The sequence below is a fragment of the Haliotis cracherodii genome, unplaced genomic scaffold, assembly GCF_022045235.1.
Source record: "Haliotis cracherodii isolate W230 unplaced genomic scaffold, xgHalCrac1.p SCAF_4, whole genome shotgun sequence".
NCBI lineage: Eukaryota > Metazoa > Mollusca > Gastropoda > Lepetellida > Haliotidae > Haliotis > Haliotis cracherodii.
Window position 1 is genome coordinate 63,803,409 of NW_027266297.1, and position 23,276 is coordinate 63,826,684.

The 23,276-nt window shown below is 40.8% G+C and overlaps 1 protein-coding gene across 1 annotated transcript; it reads left to right on the plus strand.

The window, feature by feature from the left end:
* The first annotated feature begins 315 nt into the window (after window positions 1-315).
* Window positions 316-22,337, plus strand: LOC139478538 (serine/threonine-protein kinase STK11-like). Its single transcript, XM_071261033.1, has 9 exons — window positions 316-745; window positions 1,952-2,035; window positions 2,733-2,822; window positions 12,352-12,484; window positions 13,655-13,791; window positions 14,887-15,014; window positions 16,332-16,389; window positions 18,997-19,187; window positions 20,761-22,337. Exons 1-9 carry the CDS (start codon window positions 411-413, stop codon window positions 20,886-20,888), a joined length of 1,284 nt encoding a protein of 427 aa, XP_071117134.1. The 5' UTR covers window positions 316-410; the 3' UTR covers window positions 20,889-22,337.
* Window positions 22,338-23,276: the final 939 nt, after the last annotated feature.

The following is a 23,276-nucleotide window of genomic DNA, read 5'->3' on the forward strand; positions in this document are numbered from 1 at the left end:
ATAAAAACAATTCAGTTTTCGAGTAATTATCCAATGATGTTCCTCTCTTGAAAACAGTCAGTGTTCAACACTGTCGACATAGCAAAGTGTTTCAGCTCAATTCATTTGTATTTCGACTGGTAGGTTCATAACAGCAACACACTGCTTCAATTGTTTGCCTTTTTCCTTTCCGCAAAAATATAATTAATATCAATGCGATATGACGACTCGAACTTGTTTTTTTGTATTTCACATTTGTAAATAAAACGATAACCGTTCGGGCGAAGTTGCTTCCCTTTAGTGATCATGTGACCAAGGAACCTCGATATCATTAGAGTCAATATGGCCGCATTTCCTTTTCAGATCATAGGATTGTTACTCCCAAACATGTAATGAGAATAACAACAAGTGCAAGCACATTTCATTGAACGATGGCTCACCATGAACTTGTCGACATTATTCCTGCGTTCGAAGAGGATTACCGACATAGTGCACTGCACAATATGGATCCTATTGACTTTATCAATGACGATGAACCACTAGATGTATTTTTTCACCGGGTGGATTCAGACCAGATTATATATGAACCTCGACGCAGACGAGCCAAGTTGATAGACAAATACCTCATGGGAGACATGCTGGGAGAAGGGTCGTACGGAAAAGTAAAAGAAGTGCTAGATACACACACACTATGTAGGAGGGCTGTGAAAATCTTTAAGAAGAAGAAATTAAGGAAAATCCCAAACGGGGAGCAGAATGTCCAGAGGTAGAAGTATTTTGACAGCCTCGATGACACAAGTTATTTTATCAAAATCATAATAATAAGAACTGTTGGTTTTGTTTTGAGGTTCTCATAACCGAGAACTGTTCAGTGACCCAAAATTGACTGTTACATCATATACATGATTTATGTATTGTTTGTTCGCTGTTTTAGCTGCACTCAACTATATATGAAGGCTGTATGTCAATAATTGGTTCTGCACCAGATAATCCTGTTTGAACCCATACCATATAGAAATACTAAGATAGGAAGTCGATATCTTAACCAAGTAGAGATCTTAAAGCAGAAAAGGTACCGGAAAGTACCGGATACCTAAATGTAATGCAGTGCCCAGAGGCTAAATAAATCTGCATGCTGCAGCTTGCTCGTCAACTTCATGCTGAAGCACGAGATCAGTCCAGGCTAAATCAATTTGCTTGACAGTGATGGGCCTGCTAAGTGCTCACTTTTTCATATGTTACGGACTGACTGAACAGTAGAAAATACAAACAACATTCACTTACTCACTCAAAAAATGCAGCCAGACAAACTACGCTTTCACATTATTTACAAGTAAAATAATTAATTTTGCTGCAAAATATACGGGGATAATATATCAACAATGATCAATGACTATAAAATATCCCTCAAGGCACAGAAGCTCATAGAGGTTTTGACTTGTGGGTTTCCAGATGCATTAATCTCAGAAAGAATTCAAAACTTGATTCATCCTTCTCCGTGTCTAAATTAAACGAGGCAGATTGTGTGGTCAGACTCACCGACCTGGTTGATACATGTCGTCGTATCCCAATTGCATAGATTGATGCTCATGATGTCAATCACTAGATTGTCTGATCCAGACAATTATTTACAGACCACCGTCATATTTCTAGAATATTGCTGAGTGCTGCTTCATTAACAAACAAAATAATGATCATCTACCTCCAATAATCCCAAGATTCACCAGCATGATCATGATCATACTGAATATAGGAAACCACTTGTTGTTTACGATATATCAAATTGTGCAAAACTAATGCTTTTGTTTTAATTTCAGACAAATGAACATAGCTTAGTTTCTACAAAGCAATGTATAAAGAGTAAACAGAATATTATGTATCATTAACTTATATTAATTAAGTCATGAATAATTTTGTGTTTTGTGCTTAGAAAATATTGTGTTGTTTTCTTATTTTTTGGTATGTGTTTCAGAGAAATCATGCTTTTACGACGACTTCATCACAAAAACATCATTGGCCTGGTGGATGTTTTACAGAATGAAGAAAAACAGAAATTGTATGTAAATCATGATTCCATTGTTTACATTCATGTAATCATAACTGTATGGCATTAGCTAAATAGGGATACAACTTAATATAAAAACATTATCTAGCCCTTATAATCATGATAATGTTGATAGTGCTAACAACTATATAACACACCCTGATAAGCCTGAAAATCTACAACTACAAGACCTTAGGATACCCTTAACTTTATACATACTGACTCTGGTAAGTAAGCTAGAGCGAAGTTGCATCTCTGACTCAATAGTCAATGACCTATGCACATCACAATTTTGTACAGTTTTGTTTTTATTTGTTTATCACCTACAGGATGTACTGTGATGAAACTACCTCTCATATCACTTGCACTTGCTTAAAACAAGATTTTGATTGGACTATGCATACACTCATTATTTCAGACTAAATGTAACTCCAGAATTCTAGCCTAGTTCGGCAAGGGTGGAAACTGGACTTTTATAGTCAGTTAATGCCCTTGACTCAGGAAGATGATCATCAGCTTGACTCCAGGGAGTTTCTGAGGCTTTAGTCATGTCCCACACTGAAGCCTTGGTTACAGGTACCTAGTTATGGAATGCTGTGTCGGAGAGCTGCCTTATTTATATATTGTGTTGCGTTGGTTACAGGTACTTAGTTATGGAATACTGTGTGTGAGACTGCAGTATTTATATATTGTGTTGCCTTGGTTACAGGTACCTAGTAATGGAATACTGTGTTGGGGAGCTGCAGGAAATGCTGGAGAAAGCCCCGAAGAAGAAGCTCCCACTCTGGCAAGCACATAGGTGAGAAGTCAGCTTAATTCAGATGATATCAGTTGATAATGTTTAAGTTTACTTTATCCTGACTCATACCAATTTGCTTTTCTCTTCTTATTCCCGAAACGTAGTGGAAATGTCTTGTGCAGCGTTCCCAATGAACAGAAAGCATCTCGCAATGCTCACCAAAACGCACCCCTCTCACCAGAAACCATTTCCCGAGGCAAGAGAATTAACTGACTTTAAAAGTCCAGTTTCCAGCCTTGCCAAACTAGGCTGGAATTCCTGGGCTCAATCGTAGCGCCACCAGTGGCATTACAAGTTATGTCCCTTCTATGTCTCTCCTATGGACCAATCAGATTCCACCTCTCGCATCACTTGCATTTGCTTTAAACAAAATGGCGATGCACAGTCAAGATGTTATAATCGATAATCAAAATCTATATTGTGATAAAACGAGTCTTACATCGCAAAGTTCATCAGATCCTGTGAGCACTTTAATTAAAAACATGAAAAGATTTTGAAAATATCTCTTGACAACGAGTTAGCGGTGCACATGCTTTGCAAATCCTGCATTCGACCGAAATCTGCATTACAGTTTACGAAGCAGATTTCAATATCGTTGCACAATTTTGATTGGACTATGCGTAGACTCGTTAGTCCAGCCAAAATGTAACTTCATTATACCAGCCTAACTGGACTTATATAGTCAGTTAACTCACTTGCCTCGGGAAGATGACCGGAAACATGTGACCAACCAGTCTCATTACTCCCTTATTTTCGCCCCAGCAGGCTGTTTGAGAATTTTCTGTGTTCTTGTAATCCGAAACATCCTGACTCAACTTGGCCTTTCCGATTAACTTTTGGTTCAGATAACCTTTCCAAAACATTCGTTCATCATATTGAACAATTATTTTTGAATTTTGGCAAGGAATTTTTCTCTTTTGGCCTTTTGAATCTTCCTAGTTTTATTTTTCATAATGAAAACATGTGCCGTCTGCATATCTTTATTCGCGATCCACACCCCATTTGCCTGACTTGTTCGCATCACAACTGTACTGCAGACAATGTATGCGATTTCTGCTTCCCCTTAGCTGATGAAGAATTTGTTGAATATATGGAGAGGAAGAAGATAGACAGGATGAGAGATTCTTCACGCTCCTCTTGAGAAGAAGAAGGAGGCGAAGAAGATGTCATCAGAGCGTCAGACTAACCATCCCCTACTTCAGATGAAGAAAAGGGTTTTGAATAACAGTTTTGACATAGAAGATTTAGTTGAGATGGATCTTCCCTTGTCACAGACCGCCCCTGTCGTCTCAGCCCAAACTTCATCTGTCGGCAGTTGTAGTGTCCACTGTCTACTGAAGAGCGTCTTGGATGCTAAGTTAGAAAAGAAGTTTCCGACTTCATCTTCCGACCCTGGCAAGAATTTCCAATTTTTTTGGCGAAGAAAAGGAAGTCCCTATTTGACCTCCTGGAGTCTCACACCTCCACGAAGCCGAAGTTATTGCATGAAGCCTTCCCTGTTGAACATATCCGGGATTGAAGATACCTGCGCGTGGTGTGAGAGGTTCGCCAAACCCCTGACTTTCACACAATCTCAACCTTTCACGCAGCCACAGACCTTCGCACAAAGGTTTACCTTCACATAACAATCTTAGTTAGCGCAGCCTTCTCTTTTTCCGCAGCACTCTGCGTCTGCTTCTTCATCAACCAGCAGTGCAACAGCAGCAGCCTCTGAGCATAATCTGGACGCAGTCTTCTCCGTCTTCGGCTTACACTGAAGGGGTTCCCCGGCCGTCACGTCGTTCTCTAACTGCAAAACTTAATACCTCCTCCAAGAGAAGGATGTCTTTGAACCTGACTTTAAAGAGAAGACACCTCAGTCTGAAGATTTTTCATCCATCTATGAGGATCACTTGATGTTGATGTGTGTTGCTGATTGACACCTTGGCAATTCCACGGATCAAGCATATTCACAGATAGCCAAAAGCATTGATGCTTCTTTTTTCCCAAGGCTACCCGTACCCAGGGTTTGCTGACACCAAATTTCAATGCCAAGAAGTTTCCATTATACGGCAGAGCCGTCTTCCTTGAAGATTGATGAAGACTATTCTTTGATGTCGGCCTCAAGGAGCAAAGGTTACTGCATCGATGATAAGTTAGCACCACTTGATACAATGTCGAGACATTCTTTCTTTGGCCTTTCCATGTCCCTGAAAAAACATGTAAAATGATTTACAATCAAGTCAAACGTTTGCGGACGAACTTACTTGAACGTGCCTCAATACAATCAACATCTACTTGTAGACGCCTCACTCCATGGATGTGGTACTCACCTCAACTCGTCGGGGCTGTGGTCTGCAGAAGAAAAGCTCTTCCACGTCAACCATCTAGAGTTCGAGGCAGTAATTCAAGCAATGTCTCATTGAGAGACAAGAACTTAATGATAAATTCAGAAAACTCAACTGTGACTTTCTACATAAACCTTTCGAATCACAACAAGGTTGGAAACCCTTCTGAGTTTGACATTCTAGCTGTACGAGTTACAGACAGCCTGAATCTGAAAATCAAAGTAAGTCACATCCAAGGAGCGTCCGATGTTCTAGAAGACGCCCGGTTCAAACCATCAGTACCATCGCCAACAGAATGGATGCTCCATCCCAAAGCATTTCGACTGGCGACAAGGGAAGGAGGTTGTCCATCAGTGGACCTATTTGCAACCAGGTTCAACAGATTGCAACCTTCGTCTCCACAGTACCAGATAATCAGGCTGGTGTGTTGGCAATATCGTCAGAGGGGCTTCGCACTTATGCATTCCCACCACCAGCTCATACCACTGGTTTTGCTGAAGATCATTCAAACAAAGAACCTTCAACTGCTGTAGGTTGCCCCATATTGGCCGGCGAGAACATGGTTCCCGGACCTTGTTGCCACAGCAGGAAGGCCAACTCTAAAGCTCACGATCAGGCCAAATTTGCGTCTTCATCCACACTCAAAACAAGTTCATCCACCGCCTGATCTTCACAAGCGTCACGGAGCATATTACTAACTACCTCACAAGACAAGGTTACTCTGTCAGGGCAGCTAAGGCAGTCTTAGTTCCTTAGCACTTTGCAGAACCACAAGGAACTTGAACGATGACAAGTGGAAGAAATTTGACCAGTTCGTTAGAGAAAAAAGTTTCACAGCAGCCAAAGCTACCTCACCACAAGTGTCGGAATTCTTATGTTCTCTACGGAGCTCAAGATATCTCAAGGGTTCAACCTTAGGAATTTATCTCGGAGCCATTAGCTCTGTCTTAGCCATGGCTAACGGAGAACAACACGCTGAGGTTTCTGAACTAATAGCCCTAATGTAATCCGACAATGTTGAGGTCCAACAGAAAAAGTTTAGAGCCCCAGCTTGGGATTTAAACATAGTAACATAGTGCTGCAACATCTAACCAGTGATGTTTATGAATCGCTAGAAGAAGCTGACATCGATCATCTGACACAAGAAACCTTGTTTCTCCTGGCACCAGCCACAGCAGCCAGAATGTCATAAGTCCATGCCCTCGACTTCATTAGTGCCAGATTTGACGGTGATGAACAAGCATCGCCAATCTCGGCTTCAGATTTCATTGCGAAGAACCAGTTGCCTAGACAATTGTATCTCCCAGCACTTTCATCCATTCTAGGATAAGAGGACATCAAAGATTTGTCCCTGTGCCCAGTAAAGGCCCCATGCAATTACCACCCAAAGTGTCCAATCCACCAGATTTGTTTGTTTGTTTGTTGTTTAACGCCGCATTCAGCAATATTCCAGCTCTATGACGACAGTCTGTAAATAACCGAGTCTGGACCAGACAATCCAGTGGTCGTCATCATGAGCATCTATCCACACATTTGGGATACGATGGCATGTATCAACCAAGTCAGCGAGCCTGACCACCCGATCCCATTAGTCGCCTCTTACGACAAGCATAGTCGCCTTTTAGGGCAAGCATGGGTTGCTGAAGACCTATTCTACCCCCCAATCCACTTGAAGTCAGATATATACAGGGTCTCATCTTTTACAACATTCTTTTCATCGAAAATCACAGATGACTATTCAGGGCTCAATTTAGCTATAATAACATGCACCATCACAACCTATTTTTAAGAGGTGCTACCTGATATTTATGCCTACGTGCACCAAGTGCATGTAAAACAAATTCAAATTTGTGTCTGACTTCCCCTTACTTTATAACTGAACAAAGATTTTTGAACTCATTCAATACATTTGAGCTTTAGACACAGCATGAGAAATTGGCTCTAGTCCTGTAGCACTTGTAAAACTGACCTGTGAAGATCTGGGGTAGAATAGGTCTTCAGCAAACCAAGCTTGCCGTAAAAAGCGACTAGACTTGTCGTAAGATGCGACTAACAGGATCGGGGGGTCAGGTTCGCTGACTTGGTTGATGCATGTCATTGATCCCAATTACATAGATCGATGCTTATGACATCAATCACTGGATTGTCTAGTCCAGACTCGATTATTTACAGACCGCTGGAATATAGCTGGAATATTGCTGAGTGCAGCGTTAAACAACAAACAAACCAACCTTGCAAAACTGCCCAATAGTTAAGGTATCATAAGGACTAGTGGAAATTTGCCATTTTTAAGGATTTTGCTATATGTTGTAAGGGCTACTGCTACACCACTGACCCCTATTTTGTGTGTTTTGTCATCAAACTGTGGGTACTTCAACATTATGTGCACGTTCCTTCTGTGTTTTGCAGCAATACGTCATTAATTTATTTAAATTGTGATACAGTCGTCAAAGAGCTGAGATTTTAAATCTTTGGACTAGTTTATGCATCTAAGTTTCAACTTTGATCATGCTGATAAATTTTTGGGTTTCGTCACCTGTGCAAGTTGAGTCAAGTTCTTTAAATAGAGCCCTGCTATTTTATCATTGAAACTCACAGGAAAGAAATAATGATAGAACTTTGTAAATATTCTGTAAGCTTGTATGTTTCATTGTTGTATGGTCAGGATTTTCTTGTTATAGCCTGTAGTGAAGGGGCGATGCACTAATGCATCGGTGGATCACGATATATTACTTCCCGATACAAGTATCGATCACAGTCGCACACTAAGTAAAAAATATAGATTCGTACCTTAAACATGTTAAAGGGGCGGTCGGGTAGCCTAGTGGTTAAAGCGTTCGTTCGTCACGCCGAAGACCCGGGTTCGAATCCCGACATGGGTACAATGTGTGAAGCCCATTTCTGGTGTCCCCCGACGTGATATTGCTGGAATATTGCTAAAAGTGGCGTAAAACCAAACTCACTCACTCACTAAACATGTTAAATGTTTACTTTAATGGCTGTTGCACAAAATACTAATTAGTAGTGAAATTTAGTAGAGAAAAAGTAAATATTTTCATCCATTGCACCATACTTGACACTACAAAGTGTAAACCGTCAGTGTACCAGGTATTTGACTATCCTGTGTATGAAAAAGATGGTTAACGCACCCCAGATAAGAGCACATACAAGTATCGTGATGCGTTTGTATCATGAACGAGGTATCGTGATACGTATAGGATCGCACAGTTTGTGTATCACCCTAATGTCCTGTAAGCTGTCTCCTGTTTGGTACCAGTAGGGATGGGTATTGGAGTTTTAAAGTGTATCACAATATTTTACAATACACATATTGTGATATGTGTCATGATACTGTATAATTCTAAATTAATTTAATTCAGAAGCAATCTGATACAGTAAGGTTTGAACTGCGTTCATAAACGGAACAAAACAAGATGCTGGTACAACATAATATTTACTCATTAAAAAAATATGCAGCCATCTTGGGGTCAGGATGCTTGCACCTTGGCAGCGAAGGCATTTGACAAGTATTTAACATTAAACACATGATAAAAATCCAAATTTGAAATCACTCGATATATCGAAATGAAAAAATGATATTGTAATACGTATCGTGGAAAGAATGAACCTCAATTTACCGATATACTTGTAATATCTCACACCCTTCCGATTTAGGATCTCTCATGTAGCAAAAGGGAAACTATCTATCAGGACGAGAAAAATGGCACATTTCTACTGGTCCTTATGATACCTTAACTACGGGGCAGTTTTACGAAACATTTTGTATGGAATGATTGTTGAGCTATATCTTGTTACAGCATCATCAAGTCATAATCGGTAAATGCAATGTTTCATAGGTGTTTGCTATGATCTGTTTTGTTTTGAAATTGCCAGTGAGAAACACTCAGTTTTGTGGTCAGAATTGATACAGTAGACCCATACTGTAGAACGATTCAATATACTATCTTTTGGCTGCCAGTGTACTTGTCATAAGCTCCTAAGACAGACGTGACCTTGTCTTAATTTTTCTCCAAAACTTAAAATAACTTAGTTGAGTGTCTGAAACTCAGCAGAGGAAACTGAGAGCCTTAATGGCCAGCACATTTAAAAAACTGTAGGCCAAGTCAAAATACTGTAGGCCCAAACATTTTACATGAAGCAGGGAGATATACTCTTGCAATATAAAATACAAAACACAACCAGTCAACCAGAAGCTTTTACTGCTATCACACCAAGTCCCCAGACACTCTGTAGTGATAGATGAAGCCAACATTTATCAAGGAAATTATCACCTTGGAAAACGTCTTTGCTCCGACATGTCATACACCATTTGGATGGTCTTATCCTACTGTTTATTAATATAAAAGTTTTGTTATCACATTACTTAAATAATGCTTAACAAATAATTACTTAAATAACCTGCAGACTGTAAGGTCTGCTGAAATTTAAACCTCTCAGCCCGAGAACAAGATTGTTTGCCTCGGGCCTACGGGCCGATGTCTATTTCTAACACTGACTTGGTTTCATTAGCGCTAAGACGGCTTCATGAATAGGCCTCCTGGGGAGTCGGTAATGACTTCGTGGACCCAGACATGATATAATGGATCCCAGGGTAACCATGGTAACTATTTGATACGGTTGCAACCTTTGACTTTCCCGATATCTGTTATTCAGTGTTCTCTCAGACATTGTATGAGTAAAAACATTGTATAGTGTTGCTAAAATGTACACACAAAAATGTGATCCAACCTTTTCAAAATGAATTGAAACTTGCAAGTGTAGTTAGTGTGTTCCTGATGTTTATAGGGGCGTTCGGGTAGCCTAGTGGTTCAAGCGTTCGCCTACCACGCGGAAGACCCGGGTTCAATTCCCGACATGGGTACAATGTGTGAAGCCCATTTCTTGTGTCCCTCGTCGTGATATTGCTGGAATATTGCTAAAAGCGGCGTAAAACCAAACTCACTCACTCACTCTTGATGTTTCTGTAACATGTTTTGCAATATACTGAATTTGACCTTGATTCAACCTTTAAAGCAAAATCATGACAATAGTTGGTGTCGGCAGAGTTATAATGCTGTCTTGGGTAATAAAAATCATTGTAGGTGCACAGTTTGAAAAACATATCTTTGACACCACTGCAAACAAGCCTGCCACCATTATCTGCATGCAATGAGACCTGAAAAAAAATGGGCTTTTGCAGTTGATTGCCATGGAAACCAAACTTGACTAATAAAAGAAAACCATCAAGCAACGTTGGGAGAGGCTGTCGCTATGATGGTCTGAGCAAAGTTTTACCATCCTACACATTTTGATATAGGAAAAATATAGACCCAAGTTGAAGCAGACGTGAACTGTCCATGACGACAGATCTGTGTTTTTGACAGTTTGACTAGTTTGTCAGTTACCCCTTGGCTGGTCCTCTGCTTCCGTTGTCATGGCGAGCACATCAAAGAGGAGTCTCTGTTTGTGTGACAGACTATTTCAGTGCTTCATGACCATGTGACACCCAGTAACCCTGAGACACTGACCTTTGCAGTGGAAATAGCTTTGACCTTTAAGCATGCTCTTTGGTATTGTCTCCTCTGATGCTGTCTGACGAAGCTGGAGTTTGGCATGCAATTTCCCTCCTTATGAAGACATTCTATTTTTTTTTCAAACGATGTGTGTAAACATATTTAAAAAATCCAATTTTAGAGCAAAGTATGATTTTGTTCAGAACCACAGAGCACAGGGCTTAAACTTTGTGTGATGGTAAGGACCATAACTAGATCCATGCCTGTTCATGATGTCACTGTTTGACCTCGGGGCGGCGGGGTAGCCTTGTGATTAAAGCATTTGCTCGTGTTCTGTGTCCCACCCTATTGCAACTGTATTAACCCCTACTGCCACTGTGTTAACCCCTACTGCCACTGTATTAACCCCTGTTGCCACTGTGTTAACCCCTACTGCTACTGTATGAACCCCCACTGCCACTGTATTAACCCCTACTGCCACTGTGTTAACCTCTACTGCCACTGTATTAACCCCTACTGCCACTGTATTAACCCCTGTTGCCACTGTGTTAACCTCTACTGCCACTGTGTAAACCCCTACTGCCACTGTATTAACCCCTGTTGCCACTGTGTTAACCCCTACTGCTACTGTATGAACCCCCACTGCCACTGTATTAACCCCTACTGCCACTGTGTTAACCTCTACTGCCACTGTGTAAACACCTACTGTCACTGTATTAACCCCTACTCCTACTGTGTTAACCCCACTACTACTGTGTTAACCCCTACTGCCACTGTATTAACCCCTACTGCCACTGTGTTAACCTCTACTGCCACTGTGTTAACCCCTGCTGCTATTGTGTTAACCCCTACTGCAACTGTGTTAACCCCTGCTGCTATTGTGTTAATCCCTACTTCTACTGTGTTAAACCCTACTGCCACTGTGTTGACCCATACTGCTACTGTGTTGACCTATACTGCTAACTGTGTTAAACCCTACAGCTATTGTGTTAAACCCTGCTTCTACTGTTATACCCTACTGCTACTGTGTTAACCCCTACTTCTACTGTGTTAAACCCTACTGCTACTGTGTTGACCCATACTGCTAATGTGTTAAACCCTACAGCTATTGTGTTAAACCCTGCTTCTACTGTTATACCCTACTGCTACTGTGTTAACCCTACTGCCACTGTGTTAACCCCTACTTCTACTGTGTTAAACCCTACTGCTACTGTGTTGACCCATACTGCTACTGTGTTGACCCATACTGCTAATGTGTTAAACCCTACAGCTATTGTGTTAAACCCTGCTGCTGCTGTGTTAACCCCTACTGCTATTGTGTTAAACCCTGCTGCTGCTGTGTTAACCCCTACTGCTATTGTGTTAACCCCTGCTGCTGCTGTGTTAACCCCTACTGCTATTGTGTTAAACCCTGCTGCCGCTGTGTTAACCCCTACTGCTATTGTGTTAAACCCTGCTGCTGCTGTGTTAACCCCTACTGCTATTGTGTTAAACCCTGCTGCTGCTGTGTTAACCCCTACTGCTATTGTGTTAAACCCTGCTGCTGCTGTGTTAACCCCTACTGCTATTGTGTTAAACCCTGCTGCTGCTGTGTTAACCCCTACTGCTATTGTGTTAAACCCTGCTACTACTGTTAACCCCTACTGCTACTGTGTTAACCCCTACTCCTCCTACTGTGTGATGTTGCAGGTACTTCTGTCAGCTGATGGAGGGTCTGGAGTACCTGCACAGTCAGGGCATCATACACAAGGACATCAAACCAGGAAACCTGCTGCTCACCACTGATGAAACTCTGAAGATCACAGACCTGGGCGTGGCAGAGGTGAGATGCACATTATTCTACCATGAATTTGGAATTTACTCGATTCTGATTGGTCAATCAGAGGCTATTAAATCACAATAAACCCCCTCTGATTGAAACAGCTGGTTTGACGGCCGCATCACCGCGGAAGCTAATATTCATAGAATAGTACTATTTTCAGTCATTGTCGGTAGGCATATTTAAATAACTATATCTACAGTTACAGGTTACAAAATGCACAGATGCACTACAATACTAGTATTCAAAGAATGTGTGGCAATACATTTCGTGCAGAAAAACACGACAGGAATCAACAAAGGGAATGTATTTACGTTTTGGAGACAACAGAGAGCTTGAAATTTTGGCGCTTTTCTATATATACGACTGTGACGTCATATATTTTGCGTCACAATGAGCGATATGACGTCATAATGGTGACGTGAGATGTAGAGCGAAAGCCTTGCAAAGCTTGCTTTGTTTTATTACGGGATGGCCACCTCATGTTAGCTTACCAAGTTGCCGTGCTTATATGGTTTCAATGCCTGTCATATGTTAGAGTGAAGTATTACGGAGTAAACAAACTGCTTGAGTATATACAGCACCATATTTTGTTTATTCAGATTTAACCGCGCTAAATTTAACATTTGAAACCTCACGCTGCACGTTCGGTTTCAAATTCAATTTAGCGGGGTTAAATCTACAGGTAACCTAGCTCTACATTGAAAACACAGTATGTTTGTCTGTTAAATGACATACCTATCTGCTGTGTTGGTAACAGAATGACATAATTAAGACTTGTTGCACAAACCTGAAATTTTAGATGAATTATCTTGAATTTGTCAGATAGACCTTTGATTAGACCATATATATGGGATATGATCATATTGTATGAACATTAAAGATTACTCAACAAGGAAAGATAAGAAGGCAAGAATAAAAATTTTAATGATGGCTTCATATTGGCTTGTGACACACAGCATCTTATTTAATACATGTCATGTGTTTGATCTTTTCGTAAACATATATATAAAGCTATCACAAAAAGGAAGAATTGTCAAAAATACCTGGGTCCGCACATGATTCCCAGATGCAGTGGCTGCCAGATTACAGAAGATGTAGCACACAGTAAAGTGGATATTCTGCGTTAACCCTTTGTGATACGTTGTCTAAAGATTTAATTTTCCATTGCAGAAATTAGATGTATTTTCCCAAGATGATACTTGCAAGACAAGTCAAGGTTCGCCAGCATTCCAACCCCCAGAGATAGCTAATGGTGATGATTCCTTTGCTGGCTTCAAGGTGGATGTGTGGTCCTCAGGGGTAACATTGTAAGTTGAACAGTAGTATGCTGGAGCCTCACTGTTGTACCCTGTGAGGAGTCCGGGTTAGATTAGGTCCCCAGCAACCTGTCCTGGTCGTCAGAGGCGACCGACCAGTGTCTGAAATAACTGCCTGTCGGTGGCTGGTAACTTTTCTGTCGGGCAAGATGAAATTGTCCCCAACCTGCCCGAATTTCTGGCAGATAATTTTAAGACTGTTTACATATTCAGTTTTATTATAACTCTTTGTAGATTCTCAAGTAATTGTTTGCATTATTTCAACTGAATCAAGATGTAATTTGTCTCTTGTTTTTTTGCGAATTTTCAATATTTATGATGTCTGAATGCGGGCAGGTTACTTTGAAGATGGGCAGGCAACATTTATGAGTCACCTGCCCTACTGTCTTTTGGGGTTTTTAAATTATTTCAAACACTGTGACCAACTGGATCAGGGGAGGTCAAGATCGGTGATTTGGTTGATTGCGTGTCATTGTACCCAGATGGTGTGGCTATTTGCTTACAATATCAATAACTGGATTGCCAGGTCTAGACTTGATTATTTACACGCTGCCGTTGTATGGCTGGAATAATGCTGAGTGAAGCATTAAATGCAACAATCAAACCATGACTGATGCCTTGGTAATATTGGAACAATAGGCTCCATCTTCATTTTTTTCCTGCTGCCTCGATGTGGCTGAAACATTGTTGACTGCCTCGTTAAACAACAATCTGTCACTCGTTCTGCGGTTCCGTGGTCTAGTGGTAGAGCATCCGCCCAGAGAGTGGAAGTTTTTGGGTCGATCCCTGGCCACATCATACCAAAAGATGTTAAAAGATAGTACTTGTTGTTACCCTGCCTGGCGCTTCGCATTAAGGGGCTAAAACAAGGACTGGTCAGCTCGGAGTCAGTATACTGTGTCTGAGTTGGTATCCACATTGAACTGAGGCATGGTATCTCGGTGTGCAAGCACTAAAAACTATAAAATGGGCAGGCACACACACCTCATTCTTGTGCAAAGGTTATCATTAAATGCAAACATATTAAATCTCTTTTCTTGTCTTCGTCCGGAAGGATGTTCACTTTCTTGTTGTTTCTTCTTTCAGGTACAACATAACAACAGGATTATATCCATTTGAAGGTGACAATATCTATAAACTGTTCGAGAATATTGGTAAAGGCCAGTTCACAGTTCCTGACACTGTAGACGAGAGTTTAAAGGAGCTTCTCAATGGTAGGTGCTTGTGTTTATATGTTACATCAGACTAATGTCCGATTTGTTATTATTCAGATTTGTCGGCTCTATGTTTAGCAAAAGCTTAACAATAAATATATGGAATTGTTGATTGGAACAATCATTTGCTTGAATAGCATTTTTTTTCATTCTTGTTTTTAATGACATGTCAAAATAGCTGTTGAATCCAAGAACACTTGTGTGAGTGAACATCTCTGGTCCAAGGGAAGTAACTGTGGGGTGAGAGATGGTGATGCAACTGCCCAAATAAACTAATGGCAGCACAACCATGAAGATCTGGATTAGAATAAGTCTTCAGCAACCCATGATTGCCGTAAAAGGTGACTATGCTTGTCATAAGAGGCGACTAAGGGATCAGGTGGACAGGCTCACTGTCTTGGTTGATGCAACATCGATCCCATGCGTGGATCGATGCACATGATGTCACTGGATTGTCTGGTCCAGACTCGATTATTTACAGACTGCCGTCATATAGCTGGAATATTGCTGAGTGTGGCGTTAAACAACAAACAACCAAACAAACAAGTGGTAGCAAATAGGCTTGAGGTGTTTATCATTACTGAATGGCAATAATCTGACCAGGTCGATAATTAAGAATACAAAAGGTTATCCAGTTCACTTCACAAAAATTGGCAACAGTGCAAATAAATTTAAATATTAATTTTGTCATTGCATGCTGGACTAGTGATAAGCATGATGAGGTGTGAAGGTCCTTACAACCAGCCATACCCCTGCTCGTGGCTTTCACCAAGTGTTTTAGAATCATGGCCAGTGTCACTTTCCTCTCACAATAGGCTGACATGCCATCATGTAACCTGATCACTGAAATACTCTGAGCCCTCCTCACTTTCTGAGGGGGCACGGGTGGCTTAGTCGTCTAAGGCGCCGCGATTCGCTAGGCAGAGTTGCGTCCCTTTGGCATGCCAGAAACCTATGATTGTGGGCCCCAATTATGTTTCTAGGTTTTTCAGCACCATACCCGTGCTCGTGGGTTTCACCGAAGGGGTAAACTTCTGAGACCTGCATCACTTTGGGCTTTCCTCCCACATTAAGCTGACACACCGTGATATAACTGGAATAATGTTAAAAGCGGCGTTAAACCCAACTCACTCACTCACTCCTCACTTTCTGTCCTGTTCAAATGTATTTTTTAAAAGAGTATAGAGAAGTTCATCAATACCATGATGTGTGTCTGTCATGTTCAGTGACAAATGTGGCAGTGCTAGCCTGTTGGAGGTCAGTGTGTGGGTAATTGTGCTACTTGAAGACTCATGCATTCATTTCATTCTGTTGCAGGAATGTTGGCGTACAAAGCGAGTGATCGCTTCAGTATAGCACAGATCAGGCAACACCAGTAAGTTGAGACCTGCAGTAACTGATCAGTGGCCAGAGAACCACACACAACCCCATGTCTCCTTGTTCTCTCAAAGTACAGTGTCAGCATCTTCCCGAGGCAAGGGAGTTAACTGACTGTAAAAGTCCAGTTTCCACCCTTGCCGAACTAGCCTGGAATTTCTGGGCTTGATCGTAGTGCCACCAGAGGCTAATACAAGTTATGTCCCTTCTATGTTCCTCCTATTGACCTATCAGATTCCACCACTCTTATCACTTGCATTTGCTTCAAACAGAATGGCGATCAGTCAAGACAATCTAATAGATAATCAAAATCTATATTGTGATAAAACAAGTCTCACATCGCGAAGTGCATCAGATCACGTGAGAACCTTGATTAAAAGCATGAAAAGATTTGGAAAATATCTGTTGATGCTAAATTGGTAGTACACATGCTTTGCAAATACTGCAACCAACCAAAATCTGCACGCCAGTTTACGAACCGGATATTGATTTTGTTACGCAACATCCGGTTCAGTTTGATTGGACTATGCACAGACTCTTTAGTCCAGCCAAAATATAACTAAAAAATTCCAACCTAATTTGGCAAGGTTGGAAACTGGACTGTTATAGTCAGTTAACTCCCTTGCCTCAGGAAGATGCAGTGTCAGCGACATTTTTGCATTTCACATGGTTTGACCCCATTGGGCTTCCAGCTTAGAATAAGTCCTCAGCAACCTGTGCTTGTGTAATTGGAAATTAATAAACAGGGTTGTCAGACTCGTTGATTGGTTGCTTGCATGTTATCGTAGCACAATGTCGTGGATTGCTGCTCATAATATTGCTCACTAAATTGTCTGGTCTGGGCTTGAGATATTGCTGAGTGTGGCGTTAAACAACAAATAAGCAAGCAAAGAAAATAATATGGTTCAATCATTATTCTACCATGAGTAGCTTATATTCATTTATAGAGTAGTACTTCTTTTTACCTTATTGTTCATTGGGGACTTTTTTAATAATTATATAGAAAATTATAGGTTACAAAATGCAAAGTTGCTTTTACTACACCTTTCAAAAAATCTCATTAAAATCAGATCTTAGTTCTCGCTACCGCTAAACAAAGATCTGAGGACATCCCAATAGGGGTAATGTCAGAACGACCTTTCATCGAACCAATCAGAGTGTTGCTTACCAGATCATGAAAGTGACAGTCGGAATGTGTTTTCTAATCATGCAACCTCAAAAACTTTAAAACGGGGTAGTCCGAACGATAGTTACGGGCTTAACGACTGAATCTATACAATCTAGACCGTCTATTAGCCATTCGAGAATGTTCTTTTGTTCAGGTTTCATATTTTTAAGCGAGAATTTGTCAAAGTATGTTTCGAAGCGTAGTCGCCAATTTGAAATTAGTGCCGTAAAGCACGAGAAAGCTGCCTTCTGATTGGCTAATGTCAACTTTTTGTCAGTAATTCCATTGGTTTGTCAGAGTTCGCAAAAGGTCAGTCTGCATGACCTGTAATGGAATGTCCTCTGATCTTTGTCTGATCTTTTAGCAGCAGCTAGAAGATCTGATTTTAATGAGAATGCCTTTCAAAGGATGTGTGCGGATAAAACGATAGATATCTACAAAGAGAATATATTTCAAGTTTTGGGGACAGCAGCGAGGTTATGCCTGTCATATGTTCACGTGAAGTATTAAAGTGTAAAAGACTGCTTGAGCATATTTTGTTTAAAGGCTGTTATTCAGATCGACAACCCACTCAAAACACTGGACTTAGCCCATGCTGCTTCACTGAAATATATTTGCTGACACCAAAGAGTTCGCATTTTATTTAGTCATGATAGAATGGAGATGAACTTGTTGTGTTTTCAATGTAGAGCTAGTTTACCTGTAGGTTTAGCTGCACTAAATTTAACATTTGAAACCTCGCACTGTGCATGCAGTTCCATTTTCAGTTTAGTATGACCGCCTCCGGGGTCTAGTGGTAGAGCGTCCGCCCGGAGAGCGGAAGGTTCGGGGTTCAATCCCCGACTGCGTCATACCAAAAGACATTAAAAGATGGTACTTGTTACCCTGTCTGGCGCTCGGCATTAAGGGGCTAAAACAAGGACTGGTCGTTTCGGAGTCAGTATATTGTGTCTGAGTGGGGTATTCATGTTAAACTGCGGTTAGGTATCTCAGTGAGCTAGCTCTATAAATCGGCATCAGTCCGGACTAGTACAAGCAGCCACACACACACACACACACACACACACACACACACACGTACACACGTGCATGCACGTTGCTATATAAGTGCAACAATCTTGGACGCGACGTTAAACCCCATTTCACCTCACCTCAGTTTAGTATGGTTAATTCTACTGATAAACTAGCTCTACTTAAAAACACAGTATAGTCATCTTCTTACTAAGCATACAGAGGATACATTATACTGAAATCTTTTGCACACAAACCAGTAAGAAGGCCATAAAGAAGGAGGATATTAGCATGGTGAGAAACTCCTCCCATCAACAGTTTTAGAAGCATTCTTATAAACTTAACAATGGTTTATCAAGACGGTATTTGATGGAATTTCGTTGTGCCGTGTACCCTTACCATCTGAGATATTTGGTCTGTTTCCAGGTGGTTCAAGCGGAAACACGCCAAGGTGGAGGATCGCGTGTTTTTATCTGCATCTTCAGATGGCGACTTAATGAGGAGTATGACTGTGGTGCCATATTTAGAGGATCTCCACTTCGGTACACCAAGTGAGGAAGAAGAGGAGGAAGAACTGGAGAGCGCTGTCATTGTGGCAGGCAATCATCAAGGTCAAGGTCAGTACAGCCAACTTGAAACAGCTCATTAAGGCTAAAAAAATAATAGTCTTGGTTCTCAGGCACCGCCCGCATCATCAAGTTTGCTGTATGATTCGTTTTATGTCCATTTTTTTTTTTTTTTTAAAATCTTTAAATACTCCCAAGTCCAAATGGGATGTCAAATACTGTATTCCAGTATTTTACTCATCAAGGAATACATTTATGAAGGGAACCCTTTCCCAGATTGATTGTACACAATTGTTTATTTGGTTACACAACCGTTACTTGGTTACATACCAGTTTGGATAACAAAAAAACAAAAAAACACTGCCCGCCTGCACTATATTTCCAAATAACATTGCCTGAGAAACAGTTCTTTATTTTTTAAGCCTTATAATGGCAATATGATTGCAGGTTGAGATAATTGAAAACAAATATAAAAACTTTATGGCTGTCTAGATATCAAGAGTTATCTTTTATATCTATCTGATAAGTGATAGCGATTAGTTTTATTTTATGTAGCAGCTGTTTGTTGGAGATCACCATTGGGTCGGACTTCAAATATTGCTGATGTATTGAAATAAGACACTTTCGGGGGGGCCTATCATTTCAGGCGCCACAACTGGCTATGCAGAGTGGCATCATTTACAGGTGTGCAAGAAACCTTTAATTGTGGATTTGAATCCCAGATTCACCTATATTAAGTTTCTAGGTTTGTCAGCACTGTACCCCTGCTCGTGTGTTTTAGAAAGTGGTAAACGTCTATGATTTCTATTAGCCCCTAACTTGAATAATAATACTTGTGTGTAGAACTGTAAATGAGACTATGAAATATGAGGAAATATTAGTTGTATGTGAACAGGGTTGCTGCAACTTCTATGCTGCACAGTTAACATGCTATGATGCATATCATGCTGTTGTTACTCACTTTTGGCAATCTTTCAAAATATGGAGATTTTCAGTGATATTATGTAACATCTTGTTTAACTTGTCTTGAGCATGTTGAGATTGAGGGAATGAGGTCACTTTTCACCTTGTATTTTCTGGCAGCATGTTGAGATTGAGGGAATGAGGTCACTTTTCACCTTGTAATTTCTGGCAGCATGTTGAGATTGAGGGAATGAGGTCACTTTTCACCTTGTATTTTCTGGCAGCATGTTGAGATTGAGAGAAGGAGGTCACTTTTCACCTTGTAATTTCTGGCAGCATGTTGAGATTGGGAGAACGAGGTCACTTTTCACCTTGTAATTTCTGGCAGCCTATTCAGGAAACTGTCACACCCTTGAAGATCCTAGGTCTGCAGAACCCATGCTTGCCGTAAAAGGCAACTATGCTTGTTGTAAGAGGCAACTAACGGGATCGGGTGATCAGTCTTTCTGACTTGGTTGATGCATGTCATGATCAATGCTCATGATATCAATCACTGGATTGTCTGGTCCAGATTTTATTATTTAGATACCGCTGTCATGCAGCTGGAATATTGCTGAATGCAGCATTAAACAACAAACAATCAAAACAAAATCTCATACGAAGTCAAACCTGTGTTGAACTAACTCCCTCACTAACATTGTGTCATATCTTGTCTATGCAGGGGCACTGAATGACAAGCAGGATATGGCAACAAGACAGACAGAGAACTCCAAGTCCAACTCTAAGCCAAAGAAAAGAAAAGGGAAGAGCTCTAGTAAATTTGCATTCGGATCCTGCAAGCAGTCGTGACATCAGCTGTCTGTCTGGGCTGCTTCTGTTAACTGCTTCTGTGACTTTGTGTAGCATTGCTCAGCTCCAACTGCTGATCAGTGCATCAATGCTAGCAGTGTAGACTGAATCAATGTTCAGTCCTAACATCTGCCCTTACATCAGTGCTACCAGGATAGATTGAGCACAGTTCCAAATTCTCCCTTAAACATCAGTGCTAGCAGGACAGACTGAATCCGTGTTTAGTCCCAGAATGTAGCACTGTAGACTGAACTGGAATAGGTCCCAAGACCTAGCTTTGACACCCATGCCAGCAGAATAGACTGAACACAGTCCTAATATTTCCTTGTCGTACAAGAAGGGTCAACAGACTGATTGTCTGACTTCTGCATCAATGTCAGGATGATAACTGAGACGATGACGCCAGCAGCATAGACCAAATTTGGTGTAAATCAGGAGGGCTGAACATTGTCATTGCTAGCATTATTGTAGGAAGAAAATACTTAGGGCAATGTGAATTAAAATCTTAAATATATACTTATATCAAATCAAAAGATTTGACCACTAGTACATTTTAGTCTGCATATGTCAAAGTTGACATTCATGTAATGTTGCCCCGTGGACCCAGTACGTGTGTGTGTGAGCGAGAGAGAAAGAGACAGATGGAGAAATAGATGGAGAGAAAGAGAGTGAACATATCAGGATGATTATATGGTATGTGATAGACAGGACTGAGGCTGAATCTGTCTCTGGACCCACCATGTTATTGTGGAGAGGACTATTGTGATGATCAATAAGTCAATAAGTCAATAAGTGACTGGACTGAATGTGATAAGATACCTCCAAGAATACAGGAGGATGTTGAGGGTAATGTTGGCAAGAACCTCCTCATGGTAATGTCACCAATTTAGGACTACTTGATGACACCCTGGGCTGAATGTGGACTGATCACTTCCAAGGTCAGGTCAGCAACTGCCTCCTCATGGTAGAGTTCTGCTGAGCTCACCAAATGCTTCTGTGATGGCATTCTGGGTATTCTGAAAGTTATTCAACCAGACCAGACCAGACCAAAAAGCCCGAGTAATCTAGCACTTATGTGCAGAGCATCTCTAATAGGTCTTTTAGATCTACGGAGGCAGGCAGCTGAACTTTGCAGAATGTTTCTTCTCTGATTGAAGAGCCATTAGAGCAGCATGTTCAGGTCACTGAGGCATCAGAGAGACTGTGAAGATCAGGGTGCCATCAGGGCAAAATGGCAGGGGACACGTTCAGGTCAGGGACATGTTCAGGTCAGGGCCATCGTTTGGGGACAGCCACAGGACCTGTGATGAAGAGATAATGGCATACCTGACTGAAGCTCAGAATCAGAAGCAACAAGCTGGAATACTTTGATGAAGGGAACACAGAAGTTTGTTGTCATTATGTTCTCCTATGTTAACGTTAAGGACAAAAGACTGGGAAATTTTATTTATGGACCAGTCTGTTTTATGAATGAAATTATATCATAAATATATTTAAAACAAGTTATTCTGTGTTTTGGTTTTTGGACTTGGGGAGTGTCTGGGATGACACGATATTATTGACACTCTTGCATTTTTAGAAAGTAGTACATAATCTGTAATAAAGATACAACATACACATACCTATTAAACTTAATGGAAGACCTCGATCAAATTATCTGCTCAATGCAGTCTCCAGGCAGTGCACATTGACGAAGATACAGCGTTGCTGATTGATTGAAAAAGTGTTAGTTTGTTTGTTTAATGCCACATTCAGTAATATTCCAGCTATATGACAGTGGTCTGTAAATAACTGAGTCTGGGCGAAGTTTCTATGAACCTAAAAGTTAAACACATGGAAATTTGATAAGACACAAATATCAAAATATCACAAGGACACGATGAAACCTGAACAATTTGAGATTTATGCCACAACAAAATAATTTCTTTGAGAACTTTGGTCCCTTTTATCAACAATATGTTCCTAATGTTTATCTGTAAAAAATGGAGAGGAGTAAAAAAAAGCCCACTCTTAAATCACCGCAACTCGCTGTGCAGAGTTGCGCTCATTTGGCGCCCCAGAAACCTATTATCTTGGGTTCACATCCCGGATTCACCTGAATCATGTTTCTGGTTTGTCACTACCATATCAGGGCATGCATTTCAACATGGTAAACCATTTTTCTTGAACATCTAGCTCACACGCCATGATACTACTGGAAAACATTCAAAGCAAGCTAGCTGCGCCCACCAAGCAGACAGCAGACGAGAAATATTTACATAAGTGATTTTTTTTTTAAATAATTAATTCCTAAATTATTACTGCTGTCATATTTACTTTTGGGGAACACCGTAAGAATACATACTTTGTTTCGTGGCTTTGGTAAAATATATTATTTGCTATTATACC